Raw genomic sequence first — 17,957 nt, forward strand, 5'->3', positions numbered from 1 at the left:
GTCAGCCCTAGCAGGCCTAGCAGTGCCCTCCACCACTCGCCAGGCAAACAAATGTGGCTTCCAAGAAGGACAACCACCCCAGTTTGCTAAGCCCTTCCTAGGACCAAGCTGTGGGCCCTGGGCTTCCCTTATGGTCCAAGTTCAGATTGTTACTTCTGAGCAGAGGTGACTGAGGCTCAGAGAGGCCAAGTGGCTTGCCTGAGATGATGTGACTACTGAGCAACGAAGCTGGGCCTCATTCTACCCTGCCTAGGACTGCAGGCCACCCCCACAATGCTTCCCCCCCAGCCCCTCAATACCCCACTTTGGCTGCCAGAGGCTATGGGGAGCCCCAGTTGGCCCCTCACCACCCTGGACTATAACTGGGTCAGCCTTTGAGGGCAAGGACCAGGCCTTGGCCCTCATGGGTCCCTGCGTCCAGCACCAGGGCCTGACCTAGAACACACTCTCTGGAAACGTGTTAAACTGCAAAGAATCTGGCTGGGCATGGTGGCTCACGCCTGTAATCCCAGCACTTTGGGAGGCTGAGGTGGGTGGATCACCTGAGGTCAGGAGTTCGAGACCAGCCTGGCCAACACGGTGAAACCCCGTCTCTACTAAAAATACAAAAATTAGCCGGGCATGGTGGCAGGCACCTGTGATCCCAGCTACTTGGGAGGCTGAGACATGAGAATCGCATGAACCCAGGAGGTGGAGGTTTCAGTGAGCCGAGATCGCACCATTGCACTCTAGCCTGGGCGACAGAGCGAGACTCCGTCTCGAAAAAAAAAAAAACAAAACTGCAAAGAATCCAAGCTCCTCCAGGTCCTCATTCATGGGAGACAGGGTAGCTGCGGCATTGGAAACGTGGACTCTGAAGTTTTACTTCCTGCCATCCAATCTGATGAGATTCAGCCAGGATAGTGCTTGGTACACACGCCTGGAACACACTAAGTGCTCAAAAAGACGTCTGCTGCTGTCAGTCTCACCATTATCATCACCATCATCTGACTTTTCCTTTGCACATTACATAGTTTCCCATCTCCGTGCCTTTACTGATGCTGTTCCCTTTCCCTTCCTCCACACAGGTCCAAATTTCAGTCAGGCTTTGCATATTTTAACTGCCACTCTCTAGTCATCATGCATAATTACATAGTCATGCAGAAGGCAGTCGACAGTAATAATCAGTTTTGGCAAGCATTAGTGCTCACAGATGCCAGCCCAGTGTCTGGCCTCCGGGAGGTGGGATGAGGTCTGTCCTGGGCTGGGAATCCAGCACCGAGCCCGCCTCCCACACCCTCCCCCCAGCACCTGCTTGCAGAGTTCCTCCTCAACCTCGATCTCTTCTTCATCCTCATCATCCTCTTCCTCTTCTTCATCACCCTCGAAGCAACCCACAGCATCCACTGTAATGAAGTGGTCCTCATCTTGGCCAGCAATCTCTTTCTCAAGCGACTTCAGCTGCCCAGGGAGTAGGCAAGGGGCTCAGGTCAGCTCTCAACAGCCAAGGGGCCATGCCCTCCCACGCCACCCCTCCCCTGAGAGTCCCAATCCCTCCAGACCCGCTGTGAGTTTGGGCTGGGATAAACCTCAACTTGCTGCACGGCCTTGGCCAAGGCTCTGTACCTCTCTGGGCCCATGTCCTCTGAGGGAGCTCAGGTTACCTCCTTGGCTTTGTCCTTATGCCCCTGGGACTTCACGTGCTCCACAAACTTGCGAGGGGTTTTGAAGTAGCGGTTGCAAACAGTGCAGAAGGGTCTCAAGGATTGTTTGGCAATCTGGAAAAAGGCAGGCCAACCAAGCAGTGTCCCCAGGTGCAAGCCCCCTGACTAGCACCCAGGCGGGGCCCGGCAACAGCTCACCTCCCCCGGGCAGGCCCGCCATCTCTGTAACAAGCCGGGCTGTGCTCCACCCCTGCACTGGAACATGGGCAAACACATCTCTCCGTGGTGTGGGTGGCTGAGAGATGGGATGACAGATGGCAACACAGAGACAGGACAGACACAGAGAGAAGACGAGAGAGAGGGCAGCTGCCCAAATAACCCCCGTGAGCCCCACGGCTGAATGGCAGGTGAGATGGGGCCTGGCCTACACTGGACAGATGGGGAACCTGAAGCCCGAAGAAGAAACAAGACTGACTCATCCAGAAACTGCATTGTGGGTTATGGGTGTGCAGGGGCAAAGAGGAACGTTTACTTTCCAACTGGGGCTCTGTGTTGCCTGGCCTCCACTTGGAGACGGCAGTGCGGGTGCCTCTGCAGCGTGCAGGCCCTCCTACCTTGTGGTCCTGTGTCCTGCGGTGTTGGATCAGGTCCCCCATGTAGTAGAGTTGGCAGGTGTTGCACCAGCGCCTTGGTGGAGGCTCCCTGAATGACAACAGTCAAAGCAAGTACAATGTGATGCCAGAAAGACAGCAGCTGTCCGAGAGTGCTCCATAAGTATAATCCATTCTAGTAGCAATTCCCACAGGATCTCTTAGGGAAGCTTAACAAAATGGTTCTGAAGTTCATCTGAATCAGTACTTAAGCAGAAATAACCCAGGAAACTTTAGGGGGAAGGGGAATGCAGCACTGGGGATACCAACCTTTAAAATGAAAACCACAAGCTACAATAGATAAAACTGTGTAGTATGATGTACATCCTGACAGTGTTATCAGTGGGAAAGAATGGAAAGTCCTAAACAGGTTCAAATATTGGTAACACAGCTTCGCTAGCCTGGGCAACATGGGGAGACCCCATCTCTAGCAAAAACACAAAAAATTAGCCAGGCGTGGTGGCTCATGCACCTGTGGTCCCAGATACTCAGGCGGCTGGGGTGGGAGGATCGCTTGAGCCTGGGAGGCAGAAGTTGCAGTGAACCAAGATAGCGCCACTGCACCCCACCTGGGTGACAGAGTGAGACCCCTATCTCAAAAAAAAAAGAATTCCGCTTCTGATAAATTGGTATTGAAAAGCATAGATTATACAACAAGTTATGTCAGAACAATTTGTTGTCTACTTGGAGAAGAAACGCCTTCTGCTTCCACCTTCTACCTTACTTGAAAATGAATTCTAGCTGAACTACCAGAGATTTAGGCATAAAAATAAAAACCATATACTTTAAAAAGGGAGGCCAGGCCCAGTGGCTCACACCTGTAATCCCAGTCCTCAAGGCAGGAGGACTGCTTGAGCCCAGGAGTTTGAGACCAACCTGAGCAACACTGCAAGACCCCATCTCTACAAAACATAAAAAACATTAGCTGGGTTTGGTGGCACATGCCCGTAGTCCTAGCTGCTCAGAAGCTGAGGTGGGAAGATTGCTTGAGCCCAGGAGGTCGAGGCTGCAGTGAACCATGACTGTGCCACTGCACTCCAGTTGGGGCAACACAAGATGCTGTCTCAAAAATAAACAATAGGCCGGGCGCAGTGGCTCACGCTTGTAATCCCAGCACTTTGGGAGGCCGAGGCGGGTGGATCACGAGGTCAGGAGATCGAGACCACGGTGAAACCCCATCTCTACTAAAAATACAAAAAAAAATTAGCCAGTCGTGGTGGCGGGCGCCTGTAGTCCCAGCTACTCAGAGAGGCTGAGGCAGGAGAATGGCGTGAACCCGGGAGGCAGAGCTTGCAGTGAGCCGAGATCGCGCCACTGCACTCCAGCCTGGGTGACAGAGCGAGACTCCGTCTCAAAAAAAATAAATAAAAATAAATAAATAAATAAATAAATAAGGGGGCCAGGCGCCGTGGCTCATGCCTATAATCCCAGCACTTTGGGAGGCTGAGGCAGGAGGATCACTTGAGCCTAGAAGTCTAAGACCAGCCTAGGCAACATAGTGAGATCTTGTCTCTATATAAAATAAAATTAGCCAGGCATGGTGGTATGCACCTATAGTCCTAGTTACTTGGAAAGTTGAGGTGGGAGAATTCCTTGAGCCCAGGAGGTTAAGGTTGCAGTGAGCCAAGATCACCATTGCCCTCCAGCCTGGGTGACAGAGAGAGACCCGGCCTCAAAAAATAAAATAAAATAGGGCCGGGCGTGGTGACTCACGCCTGTAATCCCAGCACTTTGGGAGGCCAAGGCAGGCACATCACAAGGTCAAGAGTTCAAGACCAGCCTGACCAACATGGTGAAACCTCATCTCTACTAAGAATACAAAAAAAAAAAAAAAAAAAAATTAGCCAGGTGTGGTGGCACACACCTGTAATCCCAGCTACTTGGGAGGCTGAGGCAGGAGAATTGCTTGAACCCAGGAGGCGGAGGTTGCAATGAGCCAAGATCGCACCACTGCACTCCAGCCTGGGCAAAAAAGCAAGACTCCATCTCAGAAAATAAATAAATCAATAAATAAAATAATATTTATTTTACAAGGGGAGAGCAACTATTTAATCTTGGGTTGGGAAAGATCATTGCATCATATAACATCAAAGCCAGAAATCATAAAGGAAAAAACTGATAGATCCGATTGCATAAAAATTTAAAACTTCTGCATGTTGAAAGATATAAGAAAATTAAAAAGCAAACAAATGTCAATGACAAGGGCTGTGCTATCACTGGCCAGAGTGTATCCTTTATGTAGGCAGCTTCCTAAACCAAGGCTGGGGCATACCGCTGGTTCACGCCTGTAATCCCAGCACTTTGGGAGGAGGGTTCCTTGAGCTCAGGAGTTTTGAGGCTGCATTGAGCTGTGATCATGCCACTACACTCCAGCCTGGGTGACAGAGTGAGACACTGTCTCAAAAAAAAAAAAAAGAAAAAAGAAAAGCCAAATACATGTAAAACCCTGGCCGGGCACGGTGGCTCACTGAGGTCAGGAGTTCAAGACCAGTCTGACCAACATGGTGAAACCCTGTCTCTACTAAAAACACAAAAAAATCATCCAGGCATTGTGGCAGGCACCTGTAATCCCAGCTACTCAGGAAGCTGAGGCGGGAGAATTGCTTGAACTGGGAGATGGAGGTTGCAGTGAGCCAAGATTGCGCCACAGCACTCCAGCCTGGGCAACAGAGCCAGACTCCATTTAAAAAAAAAAAAAAAAAGTGTCTGAATCAGTATAAAATATGCAAATACACAATTTTTCTTTACTTTTTTTTTTTTTTTTGAGACGGAGTCTCGCTCTATCGCCCAGGCTGGAGTGCAGTGGCGCAATCTCGGCTCACTGCAAGCTCCGCCTCCCGGGTTCACGCCATTCTCCTGCCTCAGCCTCTCCGAGTAGATGGGACTACAGGCGCCCGCCACCACGCCCGGCTAATTTTTTGTATTTTTAGTAGAGATGGGGTTTCATCGTGGTCTCAATCTCCTGACCTCGTGATCCGCCTGCCTCGGCCTCCCAAAGTGCTGGGATTACAAGCGTGAGCCACCGCGCCTGGCCGCAAATACACAATTTTTCATAAATTTTAGGGGACACATGTCCACTGAAGCCCTGTAAGAGTTCTGCTGGGGAGGGCTGCTTAGAGACAGAAAGTGTTTGTGTTGTCATGTAGCATGATTCCGATTTTTATTTTTAAAGATTGTATAAATCCAGAAAGGATCACGAGAAGAACTAGGTCAAAATGTAAACAGTGTTTATCTCTGGGTAATGGGATTATGGGTGATTTTTATCTTCTCGTGTGTCTGTGTCCTTGTATTTTCAAAACGTTATATAATGAGCGAATTATTTTTATAATCAGAAAAAAATTTTTTTTTTAGTCAAAAAAGGCACGTCAGCCACACAGTGAGAGTACCAGATTCTAGATTTGAGGATTTAGGGACATTTACTGTCCTCAGTAAAATCTTCTTAGTACTGCTGCAAGCAACAAAATCAGACTTTAAAGCAGCTTGCTCCAGAGGGGAGCATTGCTGTGGAATTTTCCTTTTAAACACAGTTTTGTAAAGTTTGAATTTTTTTTTTAAGAGATAGGGTCTCGCACTGTCATCTAGGCTGGAGTGCAGTGGCATGATCAAGGCTTACTACAGCCTCCACCTCCTGGGCTCAAGCAATCCTCCCACCTCAGCCTCCTAAGTAGCCGGGACTACAAGTGCATGCCACCAGGCCTGGCTAATTTTTTTAATTTACAGAGACACGGGTCTCATGATGGGCTGGTCTTGAACTCCTAAACTCAAGCAATCCCCCCACCTCAGCCTCCCAAAGTGCTGGGATTATAGGTGTGAGCCACCATGCCAGCCTGGCTCTATTTTGCAATGTGCATTTTAATTTCTGTGAGAGAAAAAACACGATAAATGAAGAAAGGGGGTGGGTAGAGAACATGGTCATCAAACAGGCGGACACCTTGTGCCAGTGTCATGTCTGAGGCTGCCCAGAAATGGCCAACGCAGGCCGGGCATGGTGGCTTGCACCTGTAATCCCAGCACTTTGGGAGGCCAAGGCGGGTGGACCACAAAGTCAGCAGATCAAGACCATCCTGGCTAACACAGAGAAACCCTGTCTCTACTAAAACTACAAAAAATTAGCCGGGCCTGGGAGCGGGCGCCTGTAGTCCCAGCTACTCGGGAGGCTGAGGCAGGAGAATGGCATGAACCCGGAAGGTGGAGTTTGCAGTGAGCCGAGATGGCACCACTGCACTCCAGCCTGGGCAACAGAGCGAGACTCCGTCTCAAAAAAAAAAAAAAAGAGGCCAAGGTTACGGGATCACATGAGGCCAGGAGTTTGAGACCAGCCTGGGGCAACATAGTGAAACCCCATCTCTACTAAAAATACAAAATTTAGCCGGGCATGGTGGCGCATGCCTGTAATCCCAGCTACTCAGGAGGCTGAGGCAGGAGAATTGCTTGAACCTGGGGGTGGAGGTTGCAGTGAGCCGAGATCGCGCCACTGCACTCCAGCCTGGGTGACAGAGAGATTCCGTCTCAAAAACAACAATAAAAATTTAAAAAGTCCCTCCAGTCCCTACCTACGACCACCTCACCTTGGTCCCCAACACAAAGACATCAATACTGTCCTCCTGCATCAGTGGGGGTTCTTTGCGGTTGTAAGTGAAAAAAATTCTAATTTCTATAAGACAGAAATTAGCTTGAACAGAAAGGAACAATGTTTCTGGCTTAGGTAAGTGGGAAGGCAAGAGATACAGCTGGACCCAGGCGACACCATTTATTAGAGAGGCTCCATCTCTCACTACAGTGGGCACCAGGTACCCACAGCCCCAGCCTCCCTGCACAGTGACCTCCAAGGAAGGGCAGTCACCTGTGTCTGCGGTAGCAGAACAGTTTCTAGGGGAAATGCTGGTTAATCTGATTGTGGTCACGTGCACGTTTCTGAAGCAATCCCCTGGCCAGGGATGGGGCGTTCTGACTGGCTAGGCCTAGGCAGGCCAGCTCTACCTAAACCACATGGAAATACATTTCCCCATGGAAGGCAGGGGGGTGTTCCCAGGAATGGGGCTGAAGGCTGGATCTCAATACCCTAGCTGGTGGGGGTGCCCCTCTCCTCCTTCCTCAAAGCCCACAGGGCAGGTGCTGTGAACTAAGCCCTTGCCTACCTTAGCTGTTTCTTTTTTTTTTTTTGAGACGGAGTCTTGCTCTGTCACCCAGGCTGGAGTGCAGTGGCGTGATCTCGTCTCACTGCAAGCTCCGCCTCCCCGCCACCATGCCCAGCTAATTTTGTATTTTTAGTGGCGGGGGGGGAGGTTTCACCATGTTGGCCAGGCTGGTCTTGAACTCCTGACCTCAGGTGATCTGCCCATCTCAGCTTCCCAGAGTGCTAGGATTACAGGCCTGAGCCACTGCCCCTGACCATAATGTTCTTGATGGCCTCGGGGCCAAGTAGGATTCAAGAGAAGACTTCATGGAAAGATATCATTGGGAGAGGGTTTGATGAATCCCTGACACCTGCAGTTTGTTAACAGCTTGTGCTACGTATGCCCTTCTAGTTTTCTTCTGTGTCACAAGATCTATTTTTATACAAACAAGCTCATTCTGCAGATGCAATTTTGAATCCTGTTTTACTTTGACATTGCATCACCTTTCCACATTATTATAAATTCTCCAGTTATCCTATTTATTCATTGTTCCATGAGCTGGACGGGCTTTTTCATCATCTAACCAATCCCCTACTTTCGAGTATTTCAGATCATTTCCCGTTAGATTTTTTCACCATGATACTAATAGCAAAGAACGTCTTGGTGAGTCATCATTCTCCTGTGTTTATGATTATTTCACCCAAGTAGAAAACCACTCAAGGACACTCTTCTCAACGTGAGAAACAGCTAACAGAGACACAGGCTGCCTTTGCAGAGAGAGAGCTCCCTGTCACACAAGGCAGGCAAGCGGAGGCCAATCAAGAGCCCTTCCTGTCCCCTCAGCCCCACCTGGAAGCTTCAAATTGTGACCTCTGTAAAATCAGGACAGAGCCCGTGACCACTGACTCAAGGGACCGTCTAGCCTATGAAAGTGTTTGATTTGCTCTCTGTAGGGTTTGTTTTGTTTCAATTCTGAACTAGCTGTTAACATTCTGAAATTGGGAGATTTCACATACAAACCTGGATTTCTGGATTCTTCTTAAAACTAAGAGATCCGGAGCTGAGAAGCAGCTGTCTCCTGAGACAGAGCCTGTGTGCCCGCTGTGGCCCTAGCTAACATGGTCCTGCTGCTGAGATGACACGTCCCAGCCCTTGCATACCTCTACGACTGCCCACAGAGTCCTGAAAGCACCTCCGGCTGCCCGCCAGGCCTTCCCATCCCAGTCTAGTTCCAGACACCAGGAGAGCTGAAGTTTCTGATTAAACAGGCTCCCATGACAATGAAAGGGGGAGACACAGGGAAACCCTAACCTCCAACCACAAAAGAACCTGATCCTCAGCCTTGTCACCCCACAGCGGGGTTAGCACACAAGCCACAGGGGGCAGGAGTCTGTGCCACAACCTGTCCTCTCCCACAGGGATGGTCATACTGTTCCTGCCTAGAGGGAACCTTAAGAGAATGTCATGAATTCCTGTACTATATCCCTCACCAAGTCATGTTACAGGCAGGGAAAACTGAGGTTCAAGGTCACACAGTTAACAGTGTGAGGAGGCCTGGCCAGGGGGGCAATGCTTAACCCAAAGGTAAAGCCTGCAGATGGTAGATTCAGGCCCTGGCCGACAAGGTTGCAGCCCGAGCTTCCACCATCCCCCACTCACTCATCCGCTGTCTCCAGGATGTCCCGGGGCACGGGCAGCAGGGACAGGAGGCAGGCTTGGCTCATGTGCTGGATCTCCCCTAGCCGCTGCTGGTGCTGAGGCTCCGACATGTGGTCCTGGAACTCCTGCGGCAGGAGGGAAAGAGGGATGGGCCTGGGGCATGAGCCCAGAACAGTGGGCAAGACTGAGGCCTGGGGAGGCAGACCCCAGCCTCATCATTGTGAGCCCATTTCTCTCACCACACATCTCTCTCTTGTGTAGGCTAGAGCAGGCATGATAAACTGAGACACAGGGTACATGCCAGCCCGAGCTTCTGCCCCTCCCAGAGAATGTGTGAGTGCCTCAAAGACAAGGAGCAGCCTGGTTAGCATCCAGGTCTCCAAGGCTCTGCCAGGTGAGGCACAGAGTAACACAGTTAACAGCACAAGAGTAGTAATAACACAAGTACAATGTGATCATGATTACTGCTACACTCACTTTGGGCCAGGCCTGTGCTCAGGACTCCAATGTCACATTGCTGAATCCCCAGAACCACCCAGTGAGGTGGATTCTAAACGTTTCTCTTTTTTTTGTTTTGTTTTGTTTTGAGAGAGTCTCGCTCTGTTACCCAGGCTGGAGTACAGTGGCATAATCTTGGCTCCCTGCAACCTCTGCCTCCTGGGTTCAAGCAATTCTCCTGCCTCAGCCTCCTGAGTAGCTGGGATTACAGACACATGCTACCACATACTTTTAGTAGAGACGGGGTTTCACCATGTTGTTCAGGCTGGTCTCAAAACTCCTGACCTCGTGATCCGCCCACCTCGGCCTCCCAAAGTGCTGGGATTACAGGAGGGAGCCACCGTGCCCGACCCTAAACTTTCCTTTGTCTGATGCAAGAGGAAACAGGCATGGGGTGGAATTCGCTTTCCAAGGCCTCCCAGCTACTCAGAGCCGATATGAACCAGGTCTGACTGACTCTAAAAACCTGCTTGAGCCCAAGAGGTAGAGGCTGCAGTGAGCTGAGATCATGCCACTGCACTCCAACCTGGGAGACAAAGTAAGACCCTGTCTCAAAACAAAAAACAAAAAACAAAACCACCAAAACCTGCCTTCTTGGCTGGTCAGGAAATGTTTCCCAAGCAAATGCATGGCTGCTCGGGGCAGGGCCCAATGCAGCCTGAGGCAGCCTTGGGAGGGCAGGCTGGGCATTCCATGCAGGCCCCACCCCTCCCCACCCTTATCTCCTGTATCAGTACCTGCTGGCTGGAGCAGCTGGCCTTGCAGATGTAGCAGAAGAACTGGAGGGCCTGCTTAGAGGGAGTGCTGGTAGCCGCAGGGGTGGAGGAGGTGGAGTCACTGGGGCGGGGGACAGGTGTCAGGGGTACAGTGCTAAAGGCCCGGCTGTCACTGCTCTGCAGAATGGTGACCTTCAGGGAGCCCCCGGCACCCCATGCCTGCATGGGGAGTAGGCACTGAGCTTCCACCAACTGTGTACTTACGGTGAGCCAGCCCAGCATTCAACATCTACCAACACTGTCTCATCAGATCTTCCTGATGATAGGGAAACTGAGGCTCTGAGCTGTTAGGTGACCACCCCAGCTTACACAGCTAGAAAGCACTGCAGTCAGGATGCGAACCCAGGTCAGCCTAAAGTACCACCCGTCCCACCCTTTGTATGACAGATGGGGAAACAGACTCAGAAGGGAAAGGGTTTGCCCACAGTTATGTAGAGCTGGGACCCAAACCCCACAGAGAGGCTTCCACTCTGTGCTCTCTCCACGAGAGCAACATTACCCATGCGAGGAGACTGGGGCTCTGGCTTGAGGATGGGCAAGCTGGAAGGGACGGATGTGAAGACAGCACAACAGCAAGAGGGTCCCATGCAGACCACTGCCAAGCCCAGCCTGGTCTGTCCACCCATCCTAGGCAGAGGGCTGTCATCCCATTTCATGGTGGGGGAAACACAAGGAGGCCCTGAGGTGGCCTGGGGCAGAAAGAGGCCTTCCCACCCTGCTGGGCTCTGTGGCCCTCACACTGCCACATCAGGGCCTCTACCCACCCCTGGCATCTCTCTCGCTGTGTTTTCACATTCGCCCACATCTAGGCCACAGGCCGACTCCTTCTGAATCTCTTCCATGCTGACTTGGGTGCCCACAGGCTCCGGCAAGGTCTTTTCCATGCCTGAAATGACAGATGTGCTCTGTTTCCCAGAGTCCCCAGGCCCAAGAGCTGCCTTCTCTGTCCACAACCAGAACCTTGAGGCTCCCAGCATGGATGGCCCTGGACCTGGGTTCCAGGCCTAGCCCTCAGCCCCAGGCAGCACCCAGTCAGGGGAGGAATGAAGGGTCTGGGCAGAGCTGTCCCATCACCAGACCAGCTGGGAGCCAGTGCTCACTTACCTCCATCGGCTTCTACTGCATCAGGTAGCATCTCCAGCCCACAGACATGAACCACAACCGGTGTTTGCTCTGGAGCCAGCGACACCTGTGGCTGGGTCTGAGGCTGCTCATGGGTCTGCTCTGGTGGCTGTACTGACACCTGCGCTGGAGGCTGCTCCTGTGGCTGGACCCTTGGCTGTGCTTGTGTGTGGACCTGTGGATACGTCTGTGTCTGGGCCTGCTTCTGCAGCTGCAGCTGCACCTGCCTTGGGGGCTGTGAATGTGCCTGGGGCTGCAGCCGCTTCAGCGGCTCTGCCTCCTGCTGCAGCTGCACCTGCCTTGGGGGCTGTGAATGTGCCTGTGGCTGTACCTGTGGCTGCACCTGCTTCTGTGGCTCTGCCTCCTGCTGCAGCTGTGGCTGCACCTGCTTCTGTTGCAGCACTAAGTGCTCTGGAGAGGTCTGTGTTTGTGCCTGCTTCTGCAGCTTTGGCTGCACCTGGGTGTCTGTCGGTGGTATCCTCGGCTGAGTCTGTGACTGCACCTGGGCCTGGACCTGTAGGACCCGTGGCTGGAATCGTGGCAGCACTTGGGCTTCCAGGGGCTCAGGCAGCAGGTCTGGTGTCTGTGTCTGTTTCGGTACTGTCATCCGGGCCTGTGGCTGGGCCTTCGCCTGTAGCTGCCCTGGAGGTTCCTTCTCTGTGGGCTCTTCTGAGCTAGGAAGGATCAAAAGAAAATCCCAGTCGTATCTTCAAAGAGGCCCCAGGGGCTCCCAAGGAAGGCCAAAACTAGGCCGAGCATGGTAGCTCGCATCTGTAAACCCAGCACTTCGGGAGGCTGAGGCAGGCGGATTATTTGAGGTCAGCAGTTCGAGACCAGCCTAGCCAATGTGGTGAAACCTGGGATTACAGGTGTGAGCCACTGCACCCAGCCCAAGACTGTTTCTGTTTTTGGTTTTTTGTTGTTTGTTTTTTTGAGATGCAGTTTTGCTCTTGTTGCCCAGGCTGGAGTGCAATGGCACGATCTTGGCTCACTGCAACCTCTGCCTCCCAGGTTCAAGCGATTCTCCTGCCTCAGCCTCCCGAGTAGCTGGGATTACAGACATGCGCCACCATGCCCAGCTAATTTTGTACTTTTAGTAGAGATGGGGTTTCTCCACGTTGGTCAGGCTGGTCTCAAACTCCCGACCTCAGGTGATCCGCCCACCTCAGCCTCCCAAAGCGCTGGGATTACAGGTGTGAGCCACCGCATGCAGCCCAAGACTCAGTTTCTAATGCTGGCTCTACCACTTACAGGCTTGGGATTTGGGCAAACTCCTTTGGCTGTCTAGGCCTCAAATTCACCTAAATAAACCGGGGAGGATCGTTCTCACCTCCCACAACTTGCTGACATGTATCCAACTGGCTCTGTAAACGGCCTGCCCACTATGGTCCCAGATGAACGTCTTCACCCCTCCCACCCAGCCATCCAGCTTGGCCTCCAGGTGGCTCAGTCCCAAGGAAGACACCAGAGTCTGGCTGGGAGCTTCCCCAGGTCAGGTGCGGAAATAAGTAAGGCCTTCCTCCAAGTCAGAGGCCGAGGCCAAGGCCCTTTCCTTGCTCCAGCTCCACTGAAGGGTGCATCCCCTCTGCCATTGCCACCCCTGCCTTTGCAGGAATGAGAGCAGAGGGCACCCGGGCCCAGGTCAGGTTTTCAGCATCAGTTACCTCCTCAATCTCTTTGCTGGCAGCTCGGACACCTCACAAGGCTCAGGCTCAGGTGCTGGAATGCGTTTTTCCTTGGCGATGTCCTCTGGGCAGGGCGGTAAATCTTGGTCTGGAATGGAAGCATGAGCGAGGGAACTCATGTTGGGAAGAGCAAGCATCTCTGACCTCCATGAGATAGGGCCTGGGCTCCCCGCCTACCCACCAAGAACCCTTGCCTCCCACAGCTGCCTCTATCACCTGCTGACCCGCCCACTGCCCCGCCCCCATTCATGTCCCTCTGAAGGGCCAGCAGCCTCCCTCCCTCACCTTCTGGTGTGTCCATCCGGGGCTCTGCGGCTTCCTCAGACCCCTCTGGGGGGTCTGACTTGTCTTCCACAGGCATTGTCTGAGAAGAAGAATCCTGCTTCCTTTCAGAAACTATGTTGACATCCGATACCCACCCCTATCAATACCCCCTTGCCCAAGGGCAGCTGCCTCCATCCTCCAGGGGATGATGGGGGCCTGAGGACTTCTGGTGGGCCTGGCCCCAGAGCTGCCAACTGGATGATCTTAGTAAAAATGTCCCAACAATGGTGTCTAGGGGATTCTACCTAGTTGTCTGTTAAATAAACCCAGGTTTGGAGGACATGAAGCCTTCTCCTGGCCACAGTGCTACCTCCTGACCTGACTTCCCACCCAGTTTTCCACCAAGTAGCCAGTGGGATCCCTTTTTTTTTTTTTTTTTTTTTTTGAGACAGAGTTTCACTCTTGTGGCCCAGGCTGGAATGCAATAGCACAATCCCGGCTCACTGCAACCTCTGCCTCCTGGGTTCAAGCGATTCTCCTGCCTCAGCCTCCCAAATAGTTGGGATTACAGGCACATGCCACCACGCCTGGCTAATTTTTGTATTTTTAGTAGAGCTGGGGTTTCACCATGTTGGCCAGGCTGGTCTCAAACTCCTGACCTCAGATGATCTGTCCGCCTCGGCCTCCCAAAGTGCTGGGATTACAGGCGTGAGCCACCGCACCTGGCCCAGTGGGGTCCTTCTAAAATGCAAACCTGATCATGTCTCTTCTTCCAGGCTTAAAGCCCTCCCATGGCTTCCTGCAGCCCTGGTGCATGCCTTATGCCAAGCCTGAAAATACTCTGCACACCCACCCCTTCCCTGCACAAACTGGCCTCTGCACACTCCCTGCCCCGGCCATGCGCCCGCAATCAGCCCTCTCTGCTTATCTACCTTGGCCTTCTCTCTGGTCAAGCCCCAGGCCCATCCCTGCCCCCAGGCCTTCACTTGGAGCCTCAGAAGCACTTCTTGCAGGAAGCCTTCCAGACTCCAGAATGGGTCCAGAACCCACTTCCTTTTCGTGGCATTTCTGTATTCTTTTTTTTTTCTTCTTCCACAGAGCCAGGGTCTCACTGTGTTTCCTAGGCTAGTCTCGAACTCCTGGGCTCAACTGATCCTCCTGCCTTGGCCTTCCATAGTGCTGGGATTACAGGCATGAGTCATTGCACCCGGCCTCCACAGTCAATTAATTGGTTGGAGCATTATTTGCATTAATATCTCTCATCGCCCGCCCCTTTCCTGTCCAAGACCTCAGGGAGGGCCAGGCCAGATGTATCATCTGCACCAGGGAGTCCCCTTCAGGGACTTCCAGATGTCTGCTAAATGAACACACAGCTCTCTCTGGCCAGTCCAAGGCACCCCAGGAGGCCACCAGAAGCCTGCAGCCTCCCTCCCTCCCTCCTGCTAAGCCCAAGCAACGAGCACTGAGCAGGGAATGGCAATCTGGACATATCAGGACTCTGCCCTTCAGAAACTACCCAGGTGTCACCCTGCACAACACAGGCACCAGCCTGAGAGTCAGGAGGCCTGGGCTCTGGGTCCACCTCGACAGCTGTGGGGCTCAGGACCACCCCCATCCCAATCTCTGAGCCTGGGTTTTTCCATACGTAAAAAAATGAGGGCAGGGAGGGTTAGACACTAGACCAGATCTGTGATGACAGGCCCGTTGGAAGGCTGGAGGCGGGGCCCCTCGCTGGAGGAAAATGCATCACCTCCAGAAGTGGCCCGCCCTGGAGCGGCCAGCAAAGGGGGCATTGCCCCTGCCCTGGAATACACCCAAGAACAGGGTGTGAGCAGGAGCTGCAGGGACCTTCAGGGACAGGACAGTCTAGGGAGGGGGTGAGCCCTTTGCAGATCTCCTGCTTATGCCAGGAGAAAGGTAAACACCTCTCAAACACACAAGGAGCCAGGGGCCTGTGGGCTGGAACCTATAGCCGGCAACAGAGTATAGCTTAGGATTTTATGGCATTGTTCTACCCCAGTTATGTTTCCTATACTTTTGTTTGTTTGTTTGAGACGGAATCTCACTCTGTCGCCCAGGCTGGAGTGCAATGGTATGATCTTGGCTCACTGCAGCCTCTGTCTCCCAGGTTCAAGAGATTCTCCTACCTCAGCCTTCCTGAGTAGCTGGAATTACAGGTACCTGCCACTAGGGCCCAGCTAATTTTTGTATTTTTAGTAGAGATGGGGTTTCACCATGTTGGCCGGGCTGGTCTTGGACTCCTGACCTCAAATGATCTGCCCTCCTCAGCCTCCCAAAGTGTTGGGATTATAGGCGTGAGCCACTGCATCCAGCAATTTCTTATACTTCTATGAATGGCAATTAACTTAGATAGTTTTTAGAATGTCAGGTTATGATATGATGTTTCCTTTCAAAATAAATGTAACAGAAAGGAAGCTCACTCATTTAAAGCCATGCTCTCCCACACAGTCGCCCGACAGCCTTGGGAGGGCACCTGAAACTGGTGGGGCTGAATTGAGAGGTCAGTATCAGATACACACCAGATTGTGAAGATTTTGTAGTTTTTAAAAAAGGAATGTAAAATGCCTCGTTTTTTATATTGATGACAGGTCGAAATGATAATAGTTTCATATGGGATTGGGTTAAATAAGTTAGTAATATTAATTTAGCCCATTTCTTTTTACTTTATAATGTGGTTACCAGAAAATTTTAAATTACATATATGGCTTGTATTTTATTTCTACTGGGCAGTGCTGATTTTTTTTTTTTTTTTTCAGACAAGGTCTCACTTTGTCACCCAGGCTGGAGTGCAGTAGTGTGATTGTAATTCACTGCAGCCTCTAACTCCTGGCCTCAAGCAATCCTCCCCCCTCAGCCTCCCAAGTCCCTGGGATTACAGGCATGCACCATCATGCCCTGATAATTTTATTTTTATTTATTTATTTTTTAAGACAGAGTTTTGCTCTTGTTCCCCAGGCTGGAGTGCAATGGCGCAATTTTGGCTCACTGCAACCTCCGCCTCCTGGGTTCAAGTGATTCTCCTGCCTCAGCCTCCTGAGTAGCCCAGATTACAGGCATGCACTACCATGCCCAGCTACTTTTTTATATTTTTAGTAGAGAAGGGGGTTTCGCCATATTGGCCAGGCTGGTTTCGAACCTCTGACCTCAGGTGATCCACCCACCACGGCCTCCTAAAGTACTGGGATTACAGGTGTGAGCCCCCACGCCTGGCCACACTGATAATTTTAAAAGAAATATTAAGCTGGGCACAGTGGCTCATGCCTGTAATCCCAGCACTTTGGGAGGCTGAGGCGGGAGGATCACCTGAAGTCAGGAGTTTGAGACCAGCCTGACCAACATGGAGAAACCCCATCTTTACTAAAAATACAAAATTAGCTGGGTGTGGTGGCACATGCCTGTAATCCCAGCAACTCAGGTGGCACATGCCTGTAATCCCAGCTACTCCGGAGGCTGAGGCAGGAATATCGCTTGAACCTGGGAGACGGAGGTTGCAGTGAGCTGAGATCGCACCATTGTACTTCAGCCTGGGCAATAAGAGCGAAACTTCGTCTCAAAAAACAAAGAAAAAAGAAACATTAAGTAAATGATAGTACTGATAGTGTTTGGGCATGGCAAAAATCCCTTCGCTGATAAACAAGAATATTTGAAGTTTGGGAAACGCTAAACAAATCCATTCCCGCCCCCCTCATTTTACAGATGAGGAAACTGAGGCATAAAGGGAGTGTGACCTGTCCGAAGGCCCAGGCTGAGCCACAGCGGGTGGCACTGGGGCTGACACCCAGGGTCCCCTCCCGCCCACTCCCATCCCCACCTGCCCCACCCCAGCCACCACTCACCTTTCGATTGGGGGTAGTAGAGGAGGAGGTCCGGGCCTGTTTCTGGGGGTTCCGTCCCGAAAGGTTGAACTGGGAAGGGTTCATGGGGACCCCAACAGGAGGAGGTCCCAGCAAGGACTGGCGAGTGGCCTGGGGAAAAAACTGTTGCAAATTTGGAGTGGCCAGTTGAGGGGGTGTGAGGCTGGGGGCTGTCAGGCTAGGGGCTGCGAGGCCTGGGGATGCCATGCCGTAGCCTCGGAGGTTACCTGCAGGCAAGAAGAGAGAAGAGGGGTCACAATGTGGTCGGGTGGCAGAAGGTAGGGTCAGGCGTCAGTGCCCCAGAGCATCATGGGAACATCCCAGATAATTGAAAGGGACCTTCCCACCCAAGGGCAGCCAAAGGGAAGAGACGAGAGCTGAGGCTCAGCCCCATCTTGGGCACTGGTGGTGAAGGAAGCTTTAGCGCTCTTTTCTGCCCCAGCTAGGGGTAGGGGTGCTGCCTTTCGCATTCCCCAAAACCCTGCTCACCCTCAGGCATGCTTTAGAGTCTGCCATAGAGTAGGTGAGAGACTTAGCACAGCCCATAGGGAGAACCAGCAGGAGGGCTGGTCCCTGGGATAACAAGACCCCCACCCCCACCCCTACCAGCTACCCTTCATCAGCAGCAACTATGAGTCAGGCACTGTGCTAAGCCCATTCCTCACACT

At 52.2% G+C, this 17,957-nt stretch overlaps 1 protein-coding gene across 12 annotated transcripts in view; it reads right to left on the reverse strand.

The window, feature by feature from the left end:
- CIZ1 (CDKN1A interacting zinc finger protein 1) overlaps positions 1–17,957 on the reverse strand; it is a 37,800-nt gene that overhangs the window by 1,693 nt on the left and 18,150 nt on the right. For 5 of the 12 annotated variants that reach the window (XM_030817911.1, XM_030817906.1, XM_030817910.1 and 2 more), the window contains 10 exons: positions 17,272–17,516; positions 13,436–13,529; positions 13,130–13,238; positions 11,448–12,139; positions 11,108–11,229; positions 10,305–10,502; positions 9,070–9,194; positions 2,258–2,345; positions 1,644–1,757; positions 1,291–1,440 (listed from right to left, as the gene is read on the reverse strand). In XM_030817911.1, coding sequence (XP_030673771.1) covers positions 1,291–1,440; positions 1,644–1,757; positions 2,258–2,345; positions 9,070–9,194; positions 10,305–10,502; positions 11,108–11,229; positions 11,448–12,139; positions 13,130–13,238; positions 13,436–13,529; positions 17,272–17,516 — 1,937 coding nt within the window. The remainder of the gene's footprint in view (positions 1–1,290; positions 1,441–1,643; positions 1,758–2,257; positions 2,346–9,069; positions 9,195–10,304; positions 10,503–11,107; positions 11,230–11,447; positions 12,140–13,129; positions 13,239–13,435; positions 13,530–17,271; positions 17,517–17,957) is intronic. The other 7 variants (XM_030817907.1, XM_030817913.1, XM_030817909.1 and 4 more) reach the window with 4 other exon arrangements.

The sequence above is a fragment of the Nomascus leucogenys genome, chromosome 8 (assembly GCF_006542625.1).
Source record: "Nomascus leucogenys isolate Asia chromosome 8, Asia_NLE_v1, whole genome shotgun sequence".
In the NCBI taxonomy this organism is placed as follows: domain Eukaryota; kingdom Metazoa; phylum Chordata; class Mammalia; order Primates; family Hylobatidae; genus Nomascus; species Nomascus leucogenys.